We start from the raw sequence: 25229 nt of genomic DNA on the forward strand, positions 1-25229 counted from the left end.
CCCCTCCACTGCAAACGGATATTCAGACCCTCCTACACCCGAGTCCAGGGGTGGGGAACCCCGAGCAGCTCACCTTTGCGCACCTGTGAAGAAGGCTTTGCCCCAAACCCAGCACCTCCTGGCAGGGAGCTTGAGAGATTCGGCCTTTGGGAGGCTGGCTTTTCCTCTCAAAATGGAAACGGTGGGCGTCCTGTGGGCGGAATGGTTTAATGCAGGAGGCCCCCTGGGCAGGGCCTCGCCCCAAGTAGATGGCCCATCGGTCTGGCACTTGCCCTGCTCCTGGTGTAGCAGCAGTGTCTGATGACTACAGGGAAAACGAAGGCCGTGAGTAGCATCCATCTGTATGTAAATCGCGGCAATCACTAAGTGCCACGTGTTTACAGACCCCCAAAGACCTCTGCCTGGCCACTCGTCACACTCAGGGTTCAAGGTGCGGACATGAAAATGAGAAAAGGCAGGTGCTCAACCTCATCCCCTAATGTGGCCTGTGCCCGCCACGATCGGGTCCACCTTGCTTGGGCCTCCAGCGGGAAAGGGACTCCTTGTGTCTTTAAGAAGCACCTGCTGAGTACCCAGGCCTGAGGGAAGTGGTCAGGGCAGGAGGTCCCTGGCACTCTGGGCTCATTGCCCCTTGGGCATCTCTTTCTCTGCCACAGATGGGGTGTCCGAGCAGGATGGGGGCAGCACGCTGCAGCGAGTGGCCGTCACCAGAGAGCATGGCGGGACCTACATCTGCTGGGCCGAGAACAGAGTGGGCCGCGTGCAGGCGGTCAGCTTCGTCCATGTGAAGGGTAGGGAGTGACCACGTGGACTTTCTCCGACCTCCGCTGACCCAATTTAGCACTTTATCTAAGAAACAGGGCTCCTAATCTCTGAACTAGTAATTCTCCACCCTGGCTGGGCATTCGGATCTCCTGGGGGCTTTATAAAATCCTGAGGCCCACGTTCCACCCCCACTCTGTAAAGGTGGGACCCTGGAATCAGTATTTTTTATACTCTTCAGATGACCTGGCTGGAGGTAGAATTGAGATCTGGCCGATCGGCCTGCAGCACTCCTCTCAGCTGTTTGGTGTTGATATGGGAGGGGTAGGGGGCCAGGGACCCTGACAAACAATTGGTGAATCTTGCCAGCTTGCTGGTTGCTCCCGACAGCCCTGCTCCACCAGGAGCAGCACAGTAACCCTCACGACACCGTGACTCGTATGCTCCACTTTAGGATGGGGGGTGGGGCTCGATGGAGGGGAATGAGCTGCCCAAGGCTCCAGGACACAGCTGTAGCTATGGGTAGATTCAAACCCGCAAGAGTGAAAACCAGCACAGGGTTGCAACCACGAGAGTGGTTCAAGAGATGCATGAAATGAGAATCAGGGACATCTTCATGTTGCTGTGTCTGGTGAGTCCTTGTTTTCCCTGCCGCTGGGATAAGCGGCTTGTGAGAGCCAGTGTATGACACTCATACACCTCCTTTCCTCCTGCGCCTGTCTCAGGCATCACTAATCAATCACAGCACTATTCCTGCTCAGCTGTGAATCCTTCCCAGTGTAGCTTTCCTGGCAACCCCTGCCAGTCTGTCTCACTTGACCCATGACACAGAAGCCATTTGCCATCCCTGATCCACTGACCCTACACGGCCACACCGAGCCCACCAGAGCCTCAGTGGGCCCCTGGGGTCCAGCGGGCAGGCCTTTGGGGGTGGATTTATGGGAGGCTTAGCTTGAAGGGAACCTCCTTTCTGACGCCCTGTCTGCTGTCACCTCATGCAGAGGCTCCTGTCCTACAAGGGGAAGCCTTTTCGTACCTGGTGGCACCTGTGGGGGGCAGCGTCCGGCTGGACTGTGTGGTCCACGGAGACCCGGCTCCTGACATCCACTGGATCAAAGACGGCCTGCCGCTGCGGGGCAGCCGTCTCCGGCACCGGCTGCAGAATGGCTCCCTGACCATCCGCAGGACCGAGGCAAGGCGGGGCCGGGGCCTGGGCTGGGGCACCTGGCACAACCCTTGGCCTTGTCTGATTGCTCAGGACGGTTCTTTAGGTTGGCACCACCCTCTCCAGTCTACAAAGCACTCTCCTGCCTGCTCCCCAGAGACCCTCCCCTGCGACTAACTAGGGTGACCTGCAGCCCGTGGCTTAACTTCTCTGGGCCTCAGTTACCGCATCCATTCAATGGGGCTAATTATTGTTTCTCCCCCATAGATGTATAGGGAGAAATCAGTGTGATGACCCATACCAGGTATTTATGAGGGGCTATGCCAATTCATGTTCATAATAACAGCCCCGTGGGGCAGGTAAGAACCCCCCATTTCATAGATGGAGACTCTGAGGCTCAGAGAGACCCGCAACCTGTCAGTGCGCAAGGCAGGACACCACCCCGGCTCTCCTGATTCCTACTCCACACTGTTCCCAGAGCCTTGGGCACTGGGGCAGCCCCCTCTCACCTCCCCCTCTGTGTCCCTAGTCCCGGAGATCCTGCAGAAATCATGGCTTCAGACAGTTGGGTACTGTCCGGTTCATCTGGGCCATCCCTGATCTTGCTGGTTTGGGAGCCTGTGTCGAAGTAGCAGGAATCATCCGCCTGGCAGGGCAGGTTCAGCAGCTAGGGGGCTGCTGTGACCTGAGTGCTTGCATTTGACGCCTAGAACAGTCCTGCGGGTTATTATCCTCATTTTAGAGGTGGGGACACTGCGGCTTGGATTAATGGTCGTGTTCTAGTAATGGGTTCAATGGGATAAACCATGGAGCCAGGATTCAGTCCCATGGGGTCATCTACAGGCTTAATTGCGTGCTGTGCTGCCTGCTGACCATCCCTCGGGGGCGGCCTCCAGGATATTACCTTCTGGGCGTGGACAGGGGCCTCCAGCTGCCCCAGCTCCATCTCACGGTGGTGCTGCCACTCCGAAGTCAATCTGAGCCAGCATTCTTCCTGAGTTGCGTCACTGTCCATGGTCAAGGGGAGAAAATTTCCTTATCACCAAGGCCGGGAAATCTCGCAAACCCTCCCCTTTCTGGAAGATTCAAGGCGTGCCCTGGCACCACCCTGAGACGCCAGCAGTTCAGAAGCCCGAGCTATTACTATTACTGTCTAACTCGGTTTCCCAAACTTGTTTGACCACGGAACCCTTTTATCAAGGAATCCCTTACAATGTGCCGTGGAGCCGTAACACCTGAATGTTTGGAAGAGGTGGATATAAATTGTGATCTTGCAGCGTGTGGCTCCCTTGGGGGGTCCATTGCCCTTGGTCGCCTCCCCCCCAAGCCCCCCCGCCCCCCCGCCCCCCCGCCACCAGGTTCCAGGTCAGAGAGGGGCTGGATTATCTTTGGATTCTATTGACAAGCGGCCAGGGAGGCGCTTCTCATGGAATCTTCAAGGCCCCCCCCCTGCTCCCTGCCCCTGGTTTATGCTCCAAGCTCCTTCCTGATTCGATGGGCCTCGCTCCAGTCACCCCTTTGTCTGCCCAGCTGTCCCCAGATCCTCCCCTCCCGCTCGTCCTCCTCTCCTGAACACCAGGTCCCCTCCTACCTGCAGATGGACGACGCGGGACAGTACCAGTGCCTGGCGGAGAATGAGATGGGCGCCGTGGAGAAAGTGGTGGTCCTTGTACTGCAGAGTGAGTCTCGGCCCCGTCCTGGGGCCTGGGGGGACCAGCTGAAGCAGGTGCTTAGCGGCTGCGGAGAGGCTGTGGCTGCTGCCACCCAGGCTGTCTCATGAGAAGGGAGGGCCATTCTGCATATTTATACAAAACACACAGTTAAGTTTCCGTGAAATGCCTCCCCCGTGTGGAATGGGAATCAGGGTCCAGGCTGGTGAGTCCCAGGGATCCGGCAGCCAAGCCTCTGGGGACCTGCTTCTTCAAAACTCAGGACTGTCACTGAGGTCATAGTGACAGCTCCTGTGTTTGCCAAGCCGCTTCTGGGTATCAGAGCCCGCACAGTAACCCTGTGAAATCCTCCAAGTGGGATTTTGTCTTTGGCTGTGCCCGCGACACTCGAAAGTTCCCTGGGCCAGGGACTGAACCTGTGCCACAGCAGCAACCTGAGCCCCAGCAGTGACAACATTGAGTCTTTAACCTCTAGGCCTCCAGGAAACTCCTAAATGGGGAATTCCCCCCCCCCCCTTTTTCGGCCACACCCCCAGCATATGGAAATTCCTAGGCTGGGGATGGAATCTGAGCCCTGGCTGCCACCTAGGCTGATCCATCCCTTTCAGGGTTACAGTTTGGTGATGCTTAGTAAAGGTATGCATTGTACAGCCCATTTTTAGAGCATTTTCGAGTTCCCTCTGTCCATTTGCCGTCGATGTGAAATTTAGAAGATTTCATGGCATTACTTTGAGTTTCACCAAGTGCTCTGTTAACTAGAAGCTGCTTGGCTCCCAGCTCTAGCCCCTGGCAGCTGTTGATCTGCCTTTGATCAGAGGCCCCTTTTCTGGGAATTTCACCTGCATGGAATCACATGCAGCTTCTGGCTCTGACTGCTTTCACTTATCGATGACAAGTGCCATCTATTATTACTATTTTTTTCCAACTTCTGAGATTTATTAATATTGGATTTTCACACTGAGACAGGAGGGAATAATCGCTGGAATAATCTTCCCACTCGTGAGCCGATGAAGTTACCCGGCGCGTAAAAACTCACCACCCTGAATTTCAGGGCCACTCTGGCCTTTTGAGGCTGAGCAACGGGCTGCATATCACTGCCTTCACTTTACTGTATGCTTGCTCTTGTTCTTTCCTGCATGAAGCCAAGGACCCTCCGGTGGCTGCCTGTCCCAAGAACTCGCCTGAGACCTGGGCCATGAGCATCCTCCTGCTGCATTTTCCTACAATGTCTTTAAAAAAGGAAGAGGCAGAAGGCAGTCTTCTCTCCCTCCCCACTTCTCCTCTGATTATAAAAACGCAGCCCCCTTGGTTCTCAGGGCAAGGCCCTCTGCCTGTGTCCTTCACAAGCATCCTATGTTAATAAATCTCTTCTTGGAGTTCCCACTGTGGAGCAGCTGGCTAAGGATCCGGCACTGCCTCAGATCCAGTGGGTTGAAGATCTGGCCTAGTCACAGCTGTGGTGTAGGTTGCAGTTGCAACTCAGATTCGATCCCTAGCCGGGGAACTTCCATATGCCTCGGGAATCGGAGTCCCACCTGAGAACGACTGCAGTTTTAAAATCACTTTATTGAGATCTGATCGACATTTAAAAACAACAACAGGAGTTCCCATCGTGGCACAGTGGAAAGGAATCCGACTAGGAACCATGAGGTTGCGGGTTTAATCCCTGGCCTTGCTCAGTGGGTTAAGGATCTGGCGTTGCCATGGGCTGTGGTGTAGGTCGCTGACTCGGCTCAGATCTGGCGTTGCTGTGGCTCTGGCATAGGCCAGCAGCTACAGCTCCGATTAGACCCCTACCTGGAAACTTCCATATGCTGCAGGTGAGGCCCTAAAAAGACAAAAAGACAAAACAAAACAAAACAAACGGGAGTTCCCATTGTGGCTCAGTGGGTTAAGAACCTATCTAATATCCGTGAGGATGTGGGCTCAATCCCTGGCCTCGCTCAGTGGATTAAGGATCTGGCCTTTCATCAAGCTGAGGTGTATGTGGCAGATATGGCTCGAATCTGGCATTGCTGTGGCTGTGGTGTAGGCTGGTAGCCGAAGGGCTGATTGGACCCCTAGCCTGGGAACTCCCATATGCTGCAGGTGCAGCCCTAAAAAGACAACAACAATAACAGTTCAGGTGGCTTTCAGGTCAGCCCTGGCTCTGCCTCTCCCCCAGCCCAGCCCAGATGCATATTTCCCACATCAGCCAGGGGTGTGTGGAGAGTGGATCCAGCCTCTCCAGGGCTCCCTTATTTCCAGGTTCTCCCTGTTATATTGCCAGCTGGTCCTTGGTCTCCTCAACCAGGGCGAGGACCACAGATCAGCGGAGGGGCCAGTTCCCCGCCTGCTTCCTAGAGCTCTCCTCCTTTCCCGGACAGCACTGCCACTTCTCAGTTAACACCTCCATCCTCTACTGCACATCAAGTCAACCCCACTAACAGCAAAACTGCTGGTTTCACAGCCAGCCTGCCCCTCATAAAACTAGTGTGAGGACCAGGGTCGGGGGCGGGGGCAGATAGGGAGATGGGAGCTGCCCCAGGCCACACCCTTGCACTGTTTGCAAAGTTCTAGAAGCTTTTCGGAGAGAAACTGTTCTCAGTCTGTGGTTTGCTTTTAGTTAATTTCTGGAACGCTGACATGGTTGGTTTTGACCGTTTTGCCCAGTTTAGTACTGGTTTGGGGGGAAGCCAACTTGCTGACCTCCTCACTCAGCCATGGCCAAAGCCTTGCTCTTGCTTATTCCTGACCTTCGTTTAAATGGAACCATGTCACCTGTGCTCAATGTCAGGCTCCTCGTGCCTTCGTGGCGTGTGCGATTGCACGTGGAGTGACTTTATTGCTTCCCGTTGCTGTGTGGTTTCCACTCTGTGGCTTTGCCCCAGTTTATTTATATGTTCTGCTGCATCTCTCTCTCCAGTTGGGGGCAAATATCAACAGTGCCGCTGCAGCATCCTTATGCACACCTTCTGGTGGACACGCGTACCCGTTTCTATCAGGGTATTGATCCAGGAGCGGAATTGCTGAGCCGTCGTACAGGACATATCCGTTCAGCTTTAGGACCTAATGGCTGTGGGAGGCTATAAATGGCTCCCAAAGCTATGACTGGGTCCTCGTCTGCGGGACTGTGAATGTTATGATATTTGGAAAAAGGATCTTTACAAATGTGATTGAGTTAAAGATCTCGAGATAAGGAGGTTGTCTTGAATTGTCTTGGTGCGCTCTGAATGCTATCACAAGTGTTCCTTTAAGAGAGACGCTGAGAGAGATTAGAGAGAGACAGCGATGGAAAGAGAGACAGAGATACAGAGAGAGAGAGAGATGGGGGGGGGAGATGATGTTAAGATGGAGGCAGAGAACGCAGTGATTCAGCCACGGAACTCAATCCACAGAATATGCTAGAAGCCACTGCAAGAGGCAAAGCAGGGCTCCACCTCTGGAGCCTCTGGAAAGAGTTCTGCACCGTAGCCCCTTAGGAAAAAAACTCATCATGGTGGGGCACCAGTTCGCACTTCCCCATGGCGTGTGGCAGTTTGCTGGCCTCACAGCCGCAGCAGCTCTGGGCATGCTCCATTTTTCACGGTCACCATTCTGGAGGGTCTGTACTAGTTAAGTGGACAGGAACGACCACCTTTCCGAGAGGATCAGGGAGTGACTTGGTGAGACTCACTCACCAGTAAGTGACAGAGCCCACGCCTGCCCGTGTCATCTGGCATCAAGTAGGGGCGATGCTGGCACAGGTCACCTCGTCATTGGAAACAAGCTCAATGTCCTGTAACAGGGACCTGGTTAAGCAAATCGTAATAATCCAAAGAGTGGATGTCAAATAGTCCCTCCCAGCAGATATTTAATGCCATGAAAGGCCGTTATGACCTACTGTAGAATTAAGGAAAAGCAAACAGAGAAAGAGAAAGAAAAAGCAAGCAATCTGGTCACTTTCTTATAAGGAAGTAGAGTCTAGGAGGAAACAGTCAAGAACGGCAGCTGGGGGGGAGGATCGTGGCCTTGGTATTTTCTAACCCTTGGTATTTTCTTGGAATACGTTTATTTTCTTGGAATACGTTTCACTTGAATACTGGCACACCTTGTTTGATGGGGTTTCATTTTATTGCACATCACAAACATTGTGGTTTTTGTTTCTGTTTCTGTTTTTGTTTTTGTTTTGTTTTCGTTTTTACAAATTGAAGGTTTGTGGTCACCCTGCATCAAGCAAGTTTGTTGGTACCACTTTTCCAACAGCATTTGTTCACTTTGTGTCTCTGTGTCACATTTTGACCATTCTTGAAATATTTCAAATCTTCTCAGCCAAAAAAATTATGACTCACCAAAGGCTCAAATGATAGCTGGCATTTTTTTTAGTGATAATCTTTCTTTCTTTCTTGCTTGCTTGCTTGCTTGCTTTTTAGGGCCGCACCTGCGGCATATGGAAGTTCCCAGGCTAGGGGTTAAATCAGAGCTACAGCTGCCGGCCTACGCCACAGCCACAGCAACACCAGATCTGAGACGCATGTGCGACCTGCCACAGCTCCTGTGACCTGGCAACGCCAGAGCCTTTAACCCACTGAATGAAGTCAGGGATTGAACCCGCAATCCTCATAGATTCTAGTCAGATTTTCCGCTGCGCCACAAAGGGAACTCCTTTTTCTTTCCTTTTTTTTTTTTTAATGATGAATTATTTTAAATTAAGGTATACAGATTATATTTTTAGACATAATGCCATTGTACACTTAATAGAGTAAGTATAGTGTAAACATAATTTTTATATGGACCAGGAAACCAAAAAAATTCATGCAATTCAGTTTGTTGTGATATTTGCTTTATTACAGTCGTCTGGAACCGAACCCACAACATTTCTGAGATCTGCTTGTACAAAAGCAGTAAAATGTGTCTAGGGAGTTCCCGTTGGGCTCAGGGGGTTAAGAACCCAATATAGTGTCCGTGAGGATGTGGGTTGGATCCCTGGCCTCACGCAGTGGGTTAAGGATACAGCATCACTGCAAGTTTCGGTGTAGGCTGCAGATGCAGCCTGGATCCAGTGTTGCCATGGCTGTGGCCTAGGCTGGCAGCTGCAGCTCTGATTTGAGCCCCTAGCCTGAGAACTTCCATATACCACACAGGTGCAGACGTAAACAGAAAAGAAAAAAAAGTGTTGTTACAATCTGTCCTGGACCTCCCACAGGTGCCCCGGTGTTCCAGGTGAAGCCCCAGGATGTGACAGTAAGATCCGGGGATGCTGTGGCCCTGCGGTGCCAGGCCACCGGAGAGCCGGCACCCACGGTGGAGTGGCTGCATGGGGGCCAGCCCTTGAGGACCAGCCGGCGGCTCCGGACCCTGCCGGATGGGAGCCTGTGGCTGGAGCGAGTGGAGGCTGGGGATGCGGGCACATATGAGTGTGTCGCTCACAACCTCCTGGGCTCTGCCACAGCCCGGGCGTTCCTGGCCGTGAGAGGTATGGCATCCTTGCCCAGACCTTGTGGGACCCCCTGCCCGATGGGATTTATGTGTTGCTCATGGGGTACCAGCCAGCTCCCTAACTCTCCTCTTTGCTTAGAGTCACGGACTCAGAATGAACCATCCCAGGCGGTCGTATGGGCCATCTTGTCCACCCTGCCTTTTAGAGTCGGGGAAACTGAGGCTCGGAGATGCTGAGTGTTTGCAGCTCCTCTTGGTCAGGGGACCCTGGCTTTTCCAGCTACCGTGGTGTAGACACTGTGCCTGTCTTTGGACACATGCAACCCTGTGAAGCAGGCAGAGTAGAGCAAGGGTTCCATGGTACCCACCATGGAGGTTTCTGGGAATCTGTGAATTAGTGTTGTCCCAAGCTCTGCTGGCCATGGAAGTGGTCACAGATGCTGCTTCCTGGTGTCGCTAACCACTGACAGGCGTCACTAACCCTGGCCTCCTCAATCAGCTCCCTTTTCCCTTGGGTCAGATCAAACTTTAAATTTTGGAAAAGGATTGTCTTGAGAAACCACATTAAAATGACCCAGGCTGGGAGTGCCCATCGTGGCTCAGTGGTAACCAACATGACTGGCATCCATGAGGAGGCAGGGTCCATCCCTGGCCTTGCTCGGTGGGTTGAGGATCCAGCGTTGCCATGAGCCGTAGTGTAGGTTGCAGACACAGCTCAGATCTGCCATTGCTGTGGCTGTGGTGTAGGCTGGCAGCTGCACTCTGATTTGACCCCTAGCTGGAAACTCCCATATGCTGCAGGTGTGGCCCTAAAAAAAGAGAGAGAGAGAGAGACTCAGGCTGCATAAAGAGAAAGTGTTCTTTCTGTGTCTCAGTGGTAATACTCCAAATGTATGACTATCTCTCTCTGTCCCTATCCATGGCAGACATCACTAATCCATCACCACACACAGCATCAGATTCCTTCTCCGTAGAGGGCTTCTCCAGGCAGCACCTCTGCACTATCTGGAATTGGGAATTGACATTTCGCCACTTGAAAACCCACTTGAAACCCACTGCCAACCAAACGTGGGGACTCCCGGCCTCTTTGTGGTCTTCTTGTCTCCTGTGGGCAGGGTGGAACACCAGCACCCACATCTCTGAACATTCCATGGTCCTCTGACACCCACACAGAGCTGTCTAAAGGGCAGCTGCAAGTCCCAGCAGAGCCTCCTTTTATTTCAGAGCTCAGTCCCAACTCTTAACCCGTCCTGTTGGAAAGCCCCCAACCCAAACCACAGCCCTTTCACGTGGCCTCTGGATGAGCTTCCTGTGGCCACCATAACAAAATGGCACAAACGGGGTGTCTTGAAAAAAACGGAAACATGTGATCTCATAGTTCTGGAGGGTGGAAACCTAAGAAGCGGGTTGCTTCTGAGGTCTGAGTCTATTCCAGGCCTTTCCCCTAGCTTCTGGTAGTTTGCTGGCCACGTTTAGAGTCCCTTGGCTTGAAGAAGCATCAGCCTGGTCTCTGCCTTCGCGATCTCATGGTGTCCCCTGTGCTCATGTCTGTCTCTAAGTGTCCCCTTGATGTAAGGACACCTGTCAGCTGAGGTTAGGGCCACCCTCATGACCTCATGTTAACTTGGTGACCTCTGTACAGTCCCTACCTTTGAATCAGCTCACATGCTCAAGTACCGGGGACCAAGACTTGAGTCTATCTTTTTAGGAGGACATAGTTCAACCCTTAACAGCCTCCTGACTTTTTAAAAATGGAAACAACTGATTTTAACCTCATACATATTAATCATAGAAAGGCCAGATAATTTTTTTTTTTTTCCCACTGTACAGCAAGGGGGTCAGGTCATCCTTAGATGTATACATTGCAGGCCAGATAATTTTTAAAAATCTGTGAAGACATGGCATTCTCCTGTGGCTCAACGGGTTAAGGATCCAGCATTGTCACTGCAGTGGCTCTGGTCACCGCTGTGGTGTGGGTTCGAGCCCTGGCCCGGGAACTTCTGGATGTGGCCAAAAAAGAAGAACCAAGTAAAAATCTGCGAAGACAAAAAGAATGATGGGCTCTTCCATAATTCAGTTATGAGAAACAGTGCAGGCAATTATTTGGGGGTATATATTTCTACACTTTTTTTTTTCCTCCTAATGTAAAGAGATATACTTTTTTCTTTTTACAAGTGACGTCAAAAAATACCCATTGTCTTTATATCTCTTCATTTTTGCTTACTCTATCTCAGACAACACCCCATGATGGTAAGCCTCGCCACACCCTAGGTAATGGTTTCATATCTTTCCATAGGAAAGGGTTGTTTGTTTGTTTTTTAACTTAATTGCTATTGGTTTCTTTCAATAAGCCACGGGGTTGTTTCTTTCCAGTTTCCTCTCTGAAAGCCATCCCGCAGCTAACCTCTCTGTGTGCTGGCCTGACTATTTCTCTAGGATAGATTCCTTCAAGGGACAGCGTTAAATAAAAGAGGTTCAAAGGCTTTGAGGCCCCCAACTCTCTCCCTCCTTTCCATCCGTCTGGGGGGAGGGGCATCCGGGCCTCGAGGGGACAGGGGGCTGCTGAGTCACCGCATGCCTGAGAAAGCTGACAGTGGCTTGTCATTCCTGGCCTCCAGTTCCCTGTCCCCATCTCAAGCTGCCAGGGCCCCGCTGCTCCCTTCCCACCTGCAGCTCCTGAATCCTCCCTTTCCCCTTATTACAAGGCCAGGGGTAGGTTCATGGCCTTCGCCAGTCGCCCCCATAAACCCCAGAGCTGCGGATGGATATTAACAAGAGACGTCCCAGATGGGCCTCAAATCGCATCAGATCCATCTACAGACCGCAGGAGATGGCGCTGCTTCCTGGCATCTGAAATTAACCAGCCCCCTGATTTACCCGTTTAGGATCTTGGCAGTTGAGTGTGTTATGTTATTTTTCTGACAGATCATTGGCAATTTGTTGTTAATTTCCCCCGAGAGCTGGTAAGTGGAGGAGCAGGCTAGCTTCTGTTTCTTGCCCCCTGGAATGCCATCTGCCCAAATGAGACAGCTGGCCCATTAGCGGGAGGAAGGAACCCCGCTGCGCCCGTACCATCCATCTGATTAGTGCCGAAGAGCGCCTGCTCGCAGACTGCCTGGCGGCTGCGAGAAGCTCAGCCCACCCCAGTCAGACCAGCTGCGGGGTGGCTGGAGCCAGGGCCACTGATGGAATGGGAGTCGTTCGGGTGGCAGCATTCAGCTCCTGGCTCGGTGCCCTGCCTCTCCGCCCTGGCTCCTCCAGGGTGCCAGCTCCCAACCACTCTCATGGACCCCTGGCATTTTTTAACCCAACGGGTCTTTGGCGCATCTGTGGCCCCACCTCCTCGGGTTAGACATAAACCAGCTCAAGTGTGGCTTGGGGGCCTGAGTGGCCCAGGTTTCCAAGAAGGTGATGGCAGAGCTAGAGTTAGAAGCTGGTACCATCTATGTGTGGCGCTCCTCGTCAATGCCTCCGAGGCCAGGGTCCCCTAGGCATTGAGTTCATCAGCCATTAACTGTGTGTCCTTGGGCAAATGACGTCCCCTCTCTGAGCCTCCGTTTACTCCTTCATGAAATGGATAATAGTGCCGGCATATCCCAAGGGCACAGAGGTGGGTGACGTCATTCTTGTCCTCTCCCTTCCTCGCAGGGGAGCCCCGGGGGAGCCGGGGCAGCATGATCGGGCTGATCAATGGCCACAGGTTTGGCGTGGCCACCCTGAACACCAGTGTGCAAAAAGAGGCTCATTCTGGGGTCACCACCATCCGCAGCAGCATCAGCCACATCCCTGCGAGCGTGGGTGAGTGGGGGCCAGAGCATCCATCTCCTGCATCCGGGGACCCTCCAACCCGAGCCGAGTCTGAGCCAAAGTGGATTGCGGTGCGGCCCCCTTCCTCCTCACCCCTCAGCCCCCAACCGGACAAAACTGCATTTCAAATCAGCCGAGACTTCCGTGGGGGCTCAGCGGGTTAAGAACCCAACTAGTATCCATGAGGATGCGGGTTCAATCCCTGGCCTCGCACAGTGGTTTAAGGATCTGGCACTGCTGTGAGCTGTGGTGTGGGTCACAGACGGGGCTCGGATCTGGTGTTGCTGGGGTTGTGGTGTAGACCAGCAGCTGCAGCTCTGATGTGACTCCTAGCCTGGGAACATCCATATGCTGTGAGTGCGGCCTGAAAAAGAAAACAAATAGAAATCAGCCCGAGAGAATGTGAAAGTACCAGGTTTATGTGCATGTAGGGTCAGATAATGACTTTTGAAACCACTGACTGCCGGGGGCCGGGGAGGTTTTTTCCCACTGTTAAGGCAAAAGCCGGAAGGGAAATGAAAGGATCACTGGGGTGGGGCCGAGGGGACAGAGGGCAGGAAATGCAATCAGCTAGAGAAGCAAGAAACATTCGCTTTCAAACAGATGCATCTAAGAGTGTGTCCTGAGCGGATGGAATGTTCTGGAGAGACATTGCAGGTGCTGCTGTAATGGACCCTGCCCTCTCACCCTGCCCAGGGGGTCCTGAAGCCCCTCAGGAGCATCCAGAGGAGGGAGAGGGCAGTGCCGACAGGGGCTTTGCTCAAAGCAGCTCCTCCAGAGCTGACCTTGACCAAAGACTGTGTGAGCAGTGAGGGGTCAGGGGACTCTGGCTGGGGCAGTCCCTCCAGGCTGGCGGTCAGCAGAGAGGAGTCAAGTGAGACATGGCCCAGATGCGGCGGCTGCTTCCACCTGCAGCAGCCGAGGAGAAGCATCTGGCCCCAGGCTCTGTTTAGTGAAGACAGAGGTGCAGGGAGGTCGAGAAGTTTCTGCTCCCAGGCACAGGGGCCCAGCTGACTCCTCTGAACATCAGCCACCCCATACCTCTCTTCTGGGCCAGCAGTTGGGCTGAAAAGCTGGACCATCTCTGCCCCCAAACAAGCAGGGTTTCCACTTCCCCCAGTCCCAGACCCCCCCGCCCCACCCCAGAGGAGGGCCGAGCATCCTGGGAAGTTCTGAGAATCTGTGTTCAGGGCACTCTGGGGCTCTTTCCCCCAAGTCAGTGGTTTAGAACAATCTTGCCTCTCCTGGGCTCTTCTAGAAGGTGTCGGCAAGGAACGAGACTCAGTTGAATTTCAGCTGGTCCAGCATATGTGCAGGGACAGTCTGTGTGGCCCCAGGCTCTGTGGTGACCCAGTAGCCTCAATATTTATTGAACCTGGTTGAATATTAAATGCACTTCTTTGTATAGATGTATTTTGTGCGAGTTCCTGATGTGGCTCAGCAGGTTAAGAACCTGACTCGTATCCTTGAGGATGCGGGTTTGATCCCTGGCCTCGCTCAGTGGGTTAAGGGTCTGGCATTGCCATGAGCTGTGTCATAGGTTGCCATCATGGCTCGGATCTGGCATGGCTGTGGCCGTGGTGCAGGCCGGCAGCTGCAGCTCCGATTCAGCTCTTGGCCTGGGAACCTCCATATGCAGCAAGGGTGGCCCCAAAAAGAACACACGATATTTTGTTAATTTGCACAAGTGCCCCATGAAGTAGACATTTGCCTTCACCACTTCCCAGGTTCTGATCCAGTACCTGGCCAGGTAATCGTGGGGCTGGGCCTGAGCTGGGAGGGAAGGGGCTGGAGGCTCCTGGGGGCGGGGAGGAGCCACGGAGGGGCCTTGCGCAGGAGAGCGGCTGCCCTCGGATAGGCTCTGACTCGGCCTCCACGCCCACCCACTCAGGGCCTCTGATGCGGGTGCTTGTGGTCACCCTCGCCCCCGTCTACTGGGCTCTGGCCAGAGAGAGTGGAGATGCCCTGAACGGCCACTCCCTGACAGGTGGCAGCTTCCAGCAGCAGTCACAGGTGGAGTTTGCCACAGGTGAGTGGGGTCCCCCTCGGGGGGTTGGGCAGGGCTGGGTCTGAGCCCAGGGCCTCTTCCCCGTGGTGACCCCAGGCTGGGTGGGGATGGATTGCAGGGGAGCTGCTTACCATGACCCAGGTGGCCCGGGGCCTGGATCCCAACGGCCTCCTGCTCCTTGATGTGGCGGTCAACGGCGTCGTCCCTGAGAGCCTAGCGGACGCAGATCTGCAAGTGCAGGTGGGGTGAGCAGGTGGGGTGGACGAGAGAGAATGAATATTCTGCCCCGAGCACCCCGAGCAGCCAGACCCGCTTTCCTTCCTGACCCAGTGGGGCTGGGGCGGGCCTGCTGCACTTGGGGGTAGGGGGAACTCGCCGCCCGGGAGAGGATCTCTGGGCCGGACTTCGCCAAGGCAGGTGTTTTCCCCTTCCATAAACCAGAACGCCCGAGAGCCTGCCCAAGGGTGCCCAGCCGGTTGGAGGAAGCATGGGAAGGCCCCCAGGTCGCTGCTACTCTCAGCATCCCCAGCGAGGTGGGGGGGACTGAGGGTCCTGCCACTCCTCCCCCCCAGAAGTTGATATTCCGAAGTCCTCCTCCCTCCCCTGCCAGGACTTCCAGGAGCAATACGTGCAGGTGGGGCCCGGCCGGCTCTTTGTGGGCTCCACGCAGAGCTTCCTGCAAGACAGCCTCCCGACGCTCCTGCGCTGCAACCACAGCATCCAGTACGATGCGGCCCAGGGCCCCCAGCCCCAGCTGGTGCAGCACCTGCGGGCCTCCGCTATCCGCTCGGCCTTTGACCCTGAGGCTGAGGCCCTGCACTTCCAGCTCTCCACGGCTTTGCAAGCTGGTGAGTTCCCCCTGCACCACCCCGTCTTCACTGCCCCCAGCCCTCGCAGGATCCTGCCAGGGGCCCCACCTGCAGAAGGGGTGACATCCCAGCCCCTGCATCCACTGGCCATGGACCAGAGATTCAGGACTGAGATAGCTCACCTCCTTGTCTGCACCTCTCCAAACTCTCCTTGGTTCCGTCCCCCCAACTGCAGCCCCAACAAGGACACAGTTCTTCAGGCCACTCTTGGCTAAACGCTATGGAGCCTTTCTCCAGGCCCCAAGATGAAGGTCCAACCCCCCAGGTTCATGTTCAAGCCTCAAGCCATACCCAAGGAGCTCTTCTCAAGGGGGCCTGCACCAGAGGCCCCACCCAGGGCCACTGTTGGGACCCTCGGAGACACACATGAACACGCCTTGTGTTCTCAACGAATGGGTGCTAAAGATACACCTGTTACCATTATTTGAGGTCCCAGTGTGTCTTTAACATTGAACTTGGGGGAGTTCCCGTCGTGGCGCGGTGGTTAACGAATCCGACTAGGAACCATGAGGTTGCGGATTTGGTCCCTGCCCTTACTCAGTGGGTTAAGGATCCGGCGTTGCCGTGAGCTGTGGTGTAGGTTGCAGACGTGGCTCGGATCCCGCGTTGCTGTGGCTCTGGCGTAGGCCGGTGGCTACAGCTCCGATTGGACCCCTAGCCTGGGAACCTCCATATGCCGCGGGAGCGGCCCAAGAAATGGCAAAAAGACAAAAAAAAAAAAAAATTGAACTTGGGGCAGTGATGGGAGCATAACTTTGACATCAGGCAGACCCCTCGTTCAAGCCCAGCCTTGCCACATCTCGGCTGTGGGACCTTGGAGGCAATGCCCTGGCCTTCTCTGAGCCTCAGTGTTCCCATCTGTAGAATGGTCTGGCTGTCTCCAAAACCCTCAGCCAGCACCCAGTGACTGCTTTATCAAGGGGGCTGCCCCCACACGTACCACCTGCTTGCTGCCCCCACCATGCCACCTGCTTGCTGCCCATCAGATGCTCTCCTTGACCCACTGTGTGCCCTCCTTGCCCAGCCGCTGACCACACCCGTCCCTCTGGATTCTCAGAGCACGGTTTTGCACGAGTGGACCTCCCGTTGCATGTTTTTCATTAGTCAGCTCTCCCACGTCTGCAGTGGCCTGGCCAGCCCACCATGAGCCCCTCAGGGCACCCCTAGGTGACTAGACACAACCCAAGCTACTGTCTCCGACAGACTGATGCTCTGGGTGCCGGGCTGGCTCAGGACAGGGCCTGCGCCCCCAGCTGAGGAGGCCTTGGCCTGGCCAAGCCAGTGGGAGGAAGCCACCAGCCTGGGTCCTCTGTCCCCAGGCGCCTGAGGGCCTGTCCCCCTTGCCTTGCAGAAGAGAATGAAGTTGGCTGCCCAGAGGGCTTTGAGCTGGACACCCAGGGAGAGTTTTGTGTGGGTGAGTGCTCCCCCAATGCCGCATGGACGAGGGAGGCCTCTCAGGCTGAAGGGACGCGCTGTCCCAGCCAGCTGGCGGGAGGGCGTGTGAGCACAGACCAGCAGACCCCTGTCCATCCCCCAGACAGGGACGAGTGCTTGGGTGGCCCCAGCCCCTGCTCCCACGCCTGTCACAACGCGCCTGGCCGCTTCTCCTGCTCCTGCCCGGCTGGCTTTGCCCTGGCCAAGGATGGCAGGAACTGCAAAGGTGAGTGGGCCCCAGGTGGAGAGGCCCCCCTTGGACCTGGCCCAGCTATGTGCAGGGAGATTCTGGGGCCGGGACCCAGGCCAGGGGGCACATCCCTTGGGGGACGCAAGCCTAGGGAGGACTTCCTGTTTTGAAGGCCTCAGAGGAGAGGCTTAAGTACCCAGGGTGCTGGGGATCCCCAAAAACACACACGTGACTGCCACGTGCTCACGGCATTCCTACCCATGGAGCCTGGACACGGCCTCAGAAGCTCTCCCAGCCCTCAGTGGGCACTTCCAGCCAACTGGGCTTGGACGTGAGCTGACAGCTCTCTGCCCTGCTCGCTCTGTTTGCTCCCCTTCACGAAGTTGCTAGACCACAAATCTGAGCCTAGGATGCTATCTGGACACTGGGCCCCCCAGCTGCATCCCTCCATCCTGCCAGTGGGGCCTGATGCTGCCAAGTCTCTTTAGGGCACCCAGAGGGCATCATCTGCAGTCTTACCTCAGATGCCTCAGGCCAAGGCCCTTGGTCCCTCGGGCTTGGCTCTGTGTTGCCAAGGGTGCCAAGATGATGGGCAGAGCTAGAAGGCAGGGGCGGGGACCTTCATGCCAGCAGCTTCTGGGCCTGAGCACAGAGCCTCTGCCGGTGTGCTGGGCCTGGGGGCAAGTGTTCATGCAGCCCCCGCCCCCGTCCGCCCCCAGATGTGAACGAGTGTGCATGGGATGGCGACCTCTGCCGAGAGGGACAGCGCTGCGTGAACCTGCTGGGATCCTACCGCTGCCTCCCGGATTGCGGGCCCGGCTTCCAGGTGGCTGCCGATGGAGCCAGTTGTGAAGGTGACAGGGGCACGGTGCAGGGCTGTCCTCCTCCTGGGAATCCAGTGGTTGCCAGGGTTCAGCAGAGGGGCTGCTGTGTCTTCAGGGAAACCAGAAGTCTCTTGCCAGAAAGACTGGCGAGGCCGGGCAGAAAGACTGAGCTGGGCTCAGGGGCTGCCAGTCCTCGCCGGGCCTGGCTGCTGTCAAAGGCCTGAGCACCTTTGACGCGTGTCTTTTCCTTTCTGGGCCTCAGGCTTCTCATCTGTCCTCTGAAGGGGGAGCAGGTCAGGGACGGCAGACGTGAGACATCCGCTCCACTTCCCTGTTCCCCACGTGGAGCAGGTCCAGCCGAGAGAGGGCCTCTGAGTCCTTCTCAGCACAGCTTCTCCAGCTACAGTGAACCAGCTGCAGTTAGCGCTTGAGATAAAACCGAGGTGCCACCCCGGACGGGTGACCTCTAGGGTCCTTCCTGCTCTGGCATTCTCGGGTTTCATGATTGTGGGTCCTCCTGTTTCCTCCAAGAGAGGACAGCATGGAGGGGGACAGCGTGGTGACCTTGGACTCAGAAGAGGCGGTCATCCCACTTCAGTGACTTAATAGGGTGCCTCTGCCTCCCCCCTTCCTCCTTCCCTCCCTCCCTTCCTCTTTCTTTCTTTTTTTTTTTTTTTCTTTTTATAGCTGCACCTGCGGCATCTGGAAGTTCCCAGGCTAGGGACCTATTCGGAGCTGCAAGCTGTCGGCCTACACCACAGCTCATGGCAACGCCAGATCCTTAACCCACTGAGTGAGGCCAGGGATCGAACCTGCATCCTGATGGACCCTATATCAGACTGAGCTATAACAGAAGCTCCCTTTCCTTCTTTCTCAGCGTGTCTTGAGCTCTGCCATTATACCAGCGTCCTAAGCTCCTGACCTGTGTGATCCATCTCCCCCCTGCCTCCCCCGACCCCATAATGGAGTCTTGTCATGACTCCTTTTTACAGATGAAGAAACTGAGGCTCAGAGAGGGACCGTCACTGGCTTAAGCATCAGGAGATAGGGAGTGCACAGTCCGAACCCGGGACTCTGTCCCCAAAGAGCACCTTTGAAGCCCCTTCCTTCTTGAAGTCCTCTCCCCAGAAGCTTCTCACCCTCCCGAGCTGGAATGTTGGAAGGGGTGGATGCAAACACTGACATTCCATCTCGTGGCACTGGCCTTGAAGGGGACGGGGATGAAGCCCAGAGGTGTCCCCAGGGAGAGGCGTGGTGTGTCCTAGGGGAAGGAGCTCGGGCTCCGCACACCCCCAACACCCCACCCACCCTTGCCTTTCCAGACGTGGACGAGTGTCTGGAGCAGATGGACGAGTGTCACCCTAACCAGATCTGTGAGAACACCCCAGGCGGGCACCACTGCAGCTGCCCCAGGGGGTACCGGATCCAGGGCCCCGGCCTGCCCTGCCTAGGTATGGGGAGAGTCACCCCCTCGCTGGGACCCTGGTCAGCACCCCCAGCTCACAGACAGGATGTTATTACGAAAGGGGCGATGAGTTGTGACGAAAACTGCAGCCAGCCCTCATCGTGTGCCCACCACGGCTCTGGATCGGTGCTTTGCCCACTGTTCTGCACCAAAACCTCACACCTGGCCCCTCAAGGTCACCTTCCCTGGGAGCCCAGGAGGAGGAGGAGGGTGGAGAGAAATGGGTGGGTCCTGGAGAGGCTTTGCCGCCAGGATGGGCCTCACCGGGAGACTGAAGGGAGGGCGCAGAGGGACCGTGGGGTCTGGGGCGCTGCGCTGGGGGAGGTTGGGGCCTCTGCGCAGTCGAGGCTGGAGTGGGAGAGGAGGCTGGGGGCGGGCCAGGACGAGGGCTTGGCGGCAGGCCCGTGAGCAGCAGGTGAGGCAGCTGGATTCTAGGGAAAGCCAGAGAGCAAGAGAGACGGCTGGGGCCAGGTGGAGCGGCTGCAGTCGGCCCGGAGCCGCCCGCAGCGCCCTGCCTGGCCCGCCTCCTTTCCAGATATAAACGAGTGCCTGCAGCTGCCCAGGACCTGCGCCTACCAGTGCCACAACCTCCAGGGCAGCTACCGCTGCCTGTGCCCGCCAGGCCAGACCCTCCTCCGAGATGGCAAGACTTGCACCCCGCTGGAGCACAATGTACAAAACGTGACCACTGTCAGCCACCGAGGCCCCCTGGTGCCCTGGCTGCGTCCCCGCGCCCCCATCCCCGGCGGTTCCTATCACGCCTGGGTCTCCCTCCGACCGGGCCCCAGAGCCCTGAGTGTGGTTCGGGCCTGGTGCCCGCCTGGCTTCATCCGGCAGAACGGCATCTGCACAGGTAAGACTGAACCCCAGCAGGGACACACCCTGCTACGTTCTCTGGCTCCTAGGCTGCGGTGTGGACACCACGCCCACATTCAGAAACCCAGGGCTCCCAGCAAGCGGGGTAGGCAGTGCTTCCTCGCCACCCTGTGTCTTGAAGCCCTGACTGCGCTAAACGTCCAGGGGCTTCCCAAGCGGATGGAGTATTTCCCAAACCATTTGACTTCAGGACACTTTACCCCAGGGGAGGGCAAATGTTCCCAGGAACCCACTTTGAGAAACACGCCTCTTGGCGCACAGAGGCGGAGCAGTCAGGGCAGGAAGGAGATTACTCCAGGGTGACATGAGAATGTGAACAGGGGAGTTCCCGTTGTGGCTGCGTGGTTAACAAATCCAACTAGGAACCATGAGGTCGAGGGTGCAATCCCTGGCCTCGCTCAGTGGGTTAAGGATCTAGCGTTGCTGTGGCTGTGGTGTAGGCCGGCAGCTATAGCTCCTATTGGACCCCTAGCCTGGGAACCTCCATATGCTGCAGGTGTGGCCCTAAAAAGACAAAAAGAAAAGAAAAATAATGTGAATGGGGACTGGCAAGTGCCATGGGGTTGAGGGGTCCAGGAGAGCCCAGGGCCCTGCAGAGACTGGCGCGGGGCTGCAGTGGGGGCAGGGGGTGGGATAGCCTGGAGGGCAGATATGCTTCAGCATCGCCGCAGAGGGACCTGTTCCGGAGCACTGTGTGGCCCCCACGCCTCGGGGACCATCCAGCGGGGTGGGCGGGACAGGGAGGAGGCCTGGGCTGCCTAGTCGGGACGTCCCCGGCTTGTCCGGAGCTGGCGGGCAGGCACGCGGCCACCCTGGCCTCTGTGACTCAGGGTTTCTCTGCCCCCATTCCCCCCGCCCTCCCCTGCCCACCCTGCGCCCCGGGCCAGACCTGGACGAGTGTCAGGTGGGGAACCTGTGCCAGCACGCCTGCCGGAACACCGAGGGCAGCTACCAGTGCCTCTGCCCCGCGGGCTACCGCCTCCTCCCCAGCGGGAAGAACTGCCAGGGTGAGGGGCTGCCCAGGGTGGGGCCTCCCAGACGCCACTGCTGCCAGAGGGGCCAGGCGGGGGGCTTCGTGGGAAGGGGCATCTCTCACCCAGCCGCCTGTCTCCAATCCCTTTCCAACCATCTCCTGTGGAGGAGGGGCAGGAAGCGGAGCTCAGAGGGGTTAGGTGACCCCCTCCCAGGTGGCCAGAGCCAGGCCAGGACCCCCACTCCAAGCAGGAACTAAGAGCTGGCGTGGGCAGGCTCTGGAAGCAGCCCCGGGGGCTGATAGCAGCTCTGCTGTGTGTTGCTGGGCAACTCACTTCATCTCTCTGTGCCTCAGTCTCCTGGTGAGATGGGGCTAACCCAGCCCTCCCCTAAGTGTTCGGATGAGCTGCGTGGAGGGTGGGCACAGAGCCGGTGTTGGCACAAGGTGGCTGCTGCTGGAGAAGCAGTGAAGCCTTTAACTCCCAGGCCAGCATGCTTTCCCTAACTGAGGGGCCCTGGCACCCAGGCCGGGCATGCTGCGTCACCCTGCAAAGCGGGCATCGTGTCTGCCTGGCCGGTCTCCGTCCCTCAGGGACCTCCGTCCCTCACTGGGGTCAGTGAATGGCCTCTGAGAGGGAGGGGCTCCCACGGAGACAGAGAAGGATCATGGGTAGTGGCCACTCTGGGCCTGAGGGCAGCCCTTAATCCACCCCGCCTCAGCCTCTCTACCCCAGCTCTAGGCTCAGGGGGTCCCCAGAGGGCCCACCTGGGGAGATGGGGAGGTGCTGGGGGCCTGCCGGCTGGGCTGTCGAGGATCAGGCTGGCTGGGGACTGGGAATGGGGCTGCCCACCTCCGCTGTCCTCCGAAGGCATTTCTCTCCCCCGTGACCCTCCCCGACGCCTTCTCTGGCTCCTGCCTCGGGCCCTCCCCCCTCTACCCATCTTTCCATCCCTATCTCCTCACCAACCTCCCCACCCAGACATCAACGAGTGTGAGGAGGATGGCATCGAGTGTGGGCCCAGCCAGATGTGTTTCAACACCCGTGGCAGCTACCAGTGTGTGGACACGCCATGTCCTGCCACCTACCGGCAGGGCTCCAGCCCCGGGTAAGGGCAGAGTTGGCTGCGGAGTGAATGGGGCGGACTGCCTGCCTGGAGCTGACCCTCTGGCTCCTGTCCAGCCGGACTCCACCTCCAGGCAGGCCACGTCTCAGGCGGGGGCCCTCCCAGGGCCAGTGGGCCAGCTCTGCGGGAACTCCTGGCCACAGGGCCCCTGGGCTCACCTCATCAAGAGCACCTTCCTGGAGTTCCCGTCGTGGCGCAGTGGTTAACGAATCCGACTAGGAACCATGAGGTTGTGGGTTCGGTCCCTGCCCTTGCTCAGTGGGTTAACGATCCGGCGTTGCCGTGAGCTGTGGTGTAGGTTGCAGCCGCGGCTCGGATCCCGCGTTGCTGTGGCTCTGGCGTAGGCCGGTGGCTACAGCTCCAATTCAACCCCTAGCCTGGGAACCTCCATATGCCGCGGGAGCGGCCCAAGAAATAGCAACAACAACAACAACAACAACAAAAGACAAAAAGACAAAAAAAAAAAGAGCACCTTCCTGCAGCCTCCGGGGGTGCGAGCTGGGCTGGACCCTCTCATTTCCTGCACAGTGATGCTTCCACTGAGCATGGAGCCCAGGCAGCTGGGGGAGGGGTCCTGGGAGGTGGACACACAGGAGCACGTGGACACACTCATGAAACTCTGGACACGGGAACACACGCACAGAGACACATAAACCCCACCCAGAATCCCGCACAAAACGCCAGGACTCAGGCGCACACAGCCACACAAACACAAAATACATTTCCTCCCCATCACACACAGTGGCTACACGCACGGGGACCTTGGCTGGCAGAAGCTGCAGCCAAAGTATCCTGGGCGTGACTTGCGCCAGACTCTGCTAATCAGGAAGCCTAGGTCGAGCTGGGGGTGTGGGGGTGAGAGGGAGTGAGTGACCTTGGCAAGGCTGAGCCCCCCACCCCACCCGCGCTGCAAATCCAGAGTGCATGACCCAGCTCTGGAGCTCCCGGGACCTGAAGGGCTGTTAAGACCGGCGGGAATGGGCGTCCCTGGCTTCTTTGGGCCTCTGTTTGCAACTCTCAAAAGTGGGCGCTTGCAGAGAAGCCTGTGGGTCCGCGGGGCGGGGGCGCAGGCGGTGCACGGGACAACTCCGGAGGTGGGGGGCTGAGGTCGGGTTTATGCAGGATCCGATGGCAACCCGGAATCGGTCGGTCTGTCCCGCCCGCAGGACATGCTTCCGGCGCTGCTCGCAGGACTGCAGCGCCGGCGGCCCCTCCACGCTGCAGTACAAGCTGCTGCCGCTGCCCCTGGGCGTGCGCCCCCTCCACGACGTGGCCCGCCTCGCCGCCTTCTCCGAGGCCGGCGTCCCCGTCAACCGCACGGAGCTTACGGTGCTTGAGCCCGACCCGCGCAGCCCCTTCGCGCTGCGCCAGCTGCGCGCGGGCCACGGCGCGGTCTACACCCGCCGCGCGCTCACCCGCGCCGGCCTCTACCGGCTCACCGTGCGCGCCGAGGCGCCGCGCCACCAAAGCGTCTTCGTCCTGCTCATCGCCGTGTCCCCCTACCCCTACTGAGGGCCAGCGACCTCTGACCTCCGGGGTGGAGGGCGGGGAGGAGCCGGCCCCGCCCCCTCCGCTAGGTGGCCGTTATCCACGCCACCTGCCGTGGCAAGAAACGTCATCTTCTCCCGTCCCATGCGTCAGTAAGACCTTCAGCAAACAGGACCCTGGGCACAGCCTTGACCCCAGGACAGCAAGAATCGGAGCTCCCCCACCCGCCCCCTGCCCCGCTCATGGTGGGGGCGCGGAGACCAGCAGGCAGGTGACAAAGGCTGCCCTGAGGAGGCAAAGACCACAGGCAGGGCTGGGGTGAAGCCTGGCGGGTTCTCCAGGCTTGCCCCACGCCCCAAGGGAGCCTGGGCCAGGACACCCAAGGGTAGGGCAGATGGCAGCAGCTGTCACCCGCCATACCTAACACTGAATCCTGAACCCGGTGTGTGTATGTATACCATAAAAACCTTTGTTTTTACACAATTCGATATCTTCAGTTATTTGGCTTTCGTAAGGAGGGGCTTTGCTGGGAGGGAGATGCCGCAGTTCTGGTCCAGGAGCCCCCGCCTCCTTATGAATAAGGCGGATCAGACACCTTTCTGGACTCAGTTTCTCATCCAGAAATAGAAAATAGGACAGTATCTCAGCCCCAGCCCACCCCCAGGGCTGTGGGGAAAATTAAATGAGAATGCCATGGATCACACAGACAGCAGCTATACATACGGTTGCAAAAAGTACTTCTTAATGAAGAATAATTCCTAAATTATGCTTAATGCATTAATTAAGCGTAATCATTTAATCATCCTCTAAAGATTCGTTAGGGCTACGTATGTGCCAGGCAGCAAACGTGAACTCCTGTGCTCATGACCTTTTGTTCTCGGGATGAAGAGTTTATAAACAGCAAGGAAATGAAGAATGAAATGTGTCCCTGTCAGCTAGAGAGGCTGCTGGGGAGGAAGCCAAGTTGGGAAGTGCAGGTTGGGGGGACTTTTTTTTTTGTTTTTTGGTCTTTTTTCCTTTTTTAGGGCCGCACCCACGGCATATGGAGGTTCCCAGGCTAGGGGTCGAATCGGAGCTACAGCTGCTGGCCTACACCACAGCCACAGCTACACGGGATCCAAGCCACATCTGCGACCTATACCACAGTTCACAGCAACGCCGGATCCTTAACCCACTG

General features: G+C 56.9%; 1 protein-coding gene and 2 long non-coding RNA genes across 8 annotated transcripts in view; 1 reads left to right on the forward strand and 2 right to left on the reverse strand.

The window, feature by feature from the left end:
- HMCN2 (hemicentin 2) overlaps positions 1-24535 on the forward strand; it is a 160893-nt gene extending 136358 nt beyond the window's left edge. For 4 of the 6 annotated variants that reach the window (XM_084998456.1, XM_084998460.1, XM_084998464.1 and 1 more), the window contains 16 exons: positions 657-791; positions 1764-1954; positions 3525-3606; positions 8762-9031; positions 12643-12792; positions 14693-14830; positions 14928-15049; positions 15420-15657; positions 17030-17092; positions 17216-17338; positions 18022-18156; positions 19449-19577; positions 20127-20444; positions 21355-21474; positions 22420-22546; positions 23731-24535. In XM_084998456.1, the coding sequence (XP_084854582.1) occupies positions 657-791; positions 1764-1954; positions 3525-3606; positions 8762-9031; positions 12643-12792; positions 14693-14830; positions 14928-15049; positions 15420-15657; positions 17030-17092; positions 17216-17338; positions 18022-18156; positions 19449-19577; positions 20127-20444; positions 21355-21474; positions 22420-22546; positions 23731-24076 (2687 nt within the window). In that variant the 3' untranslated portion in view covers positions 24077-24535. The remainder of the gene's footprint in view (positions 1-656; positions 792-1763; positions 1955-3524; positions 3607-8761; positions 9032-12642; positions 12793-14692; positions 14831-14927; positions 15050-15419; positions 15658-17029; positions 17093-17215; positions 17339-18021; positions 18157-19448; positions 19578-20126; positions 20445-21354; positions 21475-22419; positions 22547-23730) is intronic. The other 2 variants (XM_084998477.1, XM_084998486.1) reach the window with 1 other exon arrangement.
- LOC110256411 (uncharacterized) lies at positions 67-3654 on the reverse strand. Its single transcript, XR_002337870.2, has 3 exons — positions 3519-3654; positions 2832-2934; positions 67-190 (listed from the first exon to the last, which is right to left on the reverse strand). It is a non-coding gene; the product is annotated as an uncharacterized LOC110256411 (long non-coding RNA).
- On the reverse strand, positions 14039-24073 carry LOC146407307 (uncharacterized). Its single transcript, XR_014829239.1, has 3 exons — positions 24004-24073; positions 14941-15037; positions 14039-14176 (listed from the first exon to the last, which is right to left on the reverse strand). It is a non-coding gene; the product is annotated as an uncharacterized LOC146407307 (long non-coding RNA).
- Positions 24536-25229: the final 694 nt, after the last annotated feature.

This window comes from Sus scrofa, chromosome 1, assembly GCF_054392235.1.
Source record: "Sus scrofa isolate SSC_HxYL_T2T_F1_AM1 chromosome 1, Sscrofa_HxYL_maternal_Yorkshire_Landrace_v2.0, whole genome shotgun sequence".
Classification (NCBI taxonomy): domain Eukaryota; kingdom Metazoa; phylum Chordata; class Mammalia; order Artiodactyla; family Suidae; genus Sus; species Sus scrofa.